Here is a 1357-nt window from a genome sequence, read left to right on the forward strand (position 1 = left end):
AAAAAAATTGCTTGTTGATGCTTGTTGAACTGTATTGGATCAAACCATAAGTAAACAATTTGTTTTCAAAACACTCATGTGCAATAGCGAGTGGGTTAGGATGTTTTTTTGTGTGTGCAAAAACTTTATGAACATTACAAGTGAACCTTAATGAAAATATTAAAATAATAATGCAATATTATACTTGAAGTAGACAGTCCACATTTTTTATTGTTTATTTTTTCATGGGAGGAATTTGCCTTTCAGGACTTCCAAGAGAACTTTATTGTTGAGGGATATTGTTGGTACAAAAATATTCTTGGTAAACCACAGTTTTTTTGTTTTTTTTTACTTAATCCACATTGCAATGTCTGAATGTCATTGCACTGGCCAACAAATATACTGAACCAGATGGCATCTGCAAACAAATAATGCTAGAGCTTCCTCTGAACTAACTTCATTCTGAGCCATTTTTGCTTTGATTTTAATAATCTGGTCCGAGATGATTTTTAGTGGATGAATGAAGTCAGTTGTGTAACCATGTCGGCATTAAACAGAAGTTTGGATAGTCTTTTCTTTGCTATTGTGACGTATGTTCGAGTGAAACAAATGTAGGGCGGGCTTGATTTTGTCAATGGGGAATTGATTGGATGGTTGTGGTTTGCTATTGGTGGATCTAATGTGAGTGACAGGTTGCCCCGCCCTCTCATCAGAGATGTCATTGAAAAAGGGAGGGTGATTCAAGATTACATGGGACATGAATAAAAACGAAAAGTAAACATGTGCACAGATAAATCATTTATAATAAATACTGCAACATACCATAAAAAATAAAAATGGTCAATTTCATGGTGACTTTAAAATAAATGCTACTAGGTTTAATATTTTGTTCTCTAAGTAAACAAATATTTTGTGGCGTCACTGTACTTCAATCTATTTTGCCAAACTAAGAATTCTTCTGCCATCTTCTGGTTGTTTATTGCATAACATCACAAACACTTCATCATGAAGAGCAACACAACTTGTTCAAAATCAAATATGAATGAAATAACAAGAAACACAAACATTTCATTTCCTAAAGTGGAATCAAGCCCCTTGTTTCTCTCTCATATAAATCTGGAATGTGTCCAACAGGAGAGTTTATCATACTGACTGTATTTTTCCCATGTAGTTTCCACTCATACTCGATCAGCTGACTCCAGAAGCCACTGTTCGGTCTGACTATGGGTCTCTGAGCTTTGAGCAACGCGTGCGCCTCCGCGAGCGTCATACGGCGGTGTTTCATCAGGTATGCCAGACACAGCGTGGCGGAGCGACTGACGCCTGCGTTACAGTGAACCAGGACGCGTCCATGTCCTTCAGTGACCTGGTGTATCTT

At 37.1% G+C, this 1357-nt stretch overlaps 1 protein-coding gene across 1 annotated transcript in view; it reads right to left on the reverse strand.

Moving 5' to 3' along the window:
• Window positions 1-203: 203 nt before the first annotated feature.
• Window positions 204-1357, reverse strand: part of zgc:153044 (uncharacterized protein LOC751678 homolog) — a 3542-nt gene continuing 2388 nt past the window's right edge. Inside the window, exon 2 of the mRNA XM_067407477.1 lies at window positions 204-1357. This exon is cut by the window's right edge and continues 244 nt beyond it. Within this exon, the coding sequence (XP_067263578.1) occupies window positions 1055-1357 (303 nt within the window). The 3' untranslated portion in view covers window positions 204-1054.

The sequence above is a fragment of the Chanodichthys erythropterus genome, chromosome 13 (assembly GCF_024489055.1).
Source record: "Chanodichthys erythropterus isolate Z2021 chromosome 13, ASM2448905v1, whole genome shotgun sequence".
In the NCBI taxonomy this organism is placed as follows: Eukaryota; Metazoa; Chordata; class Actinopteri; order Cypriniformes; family Xenocyprididae; genus Chanodichthys; species Chanodichthys erythropterus.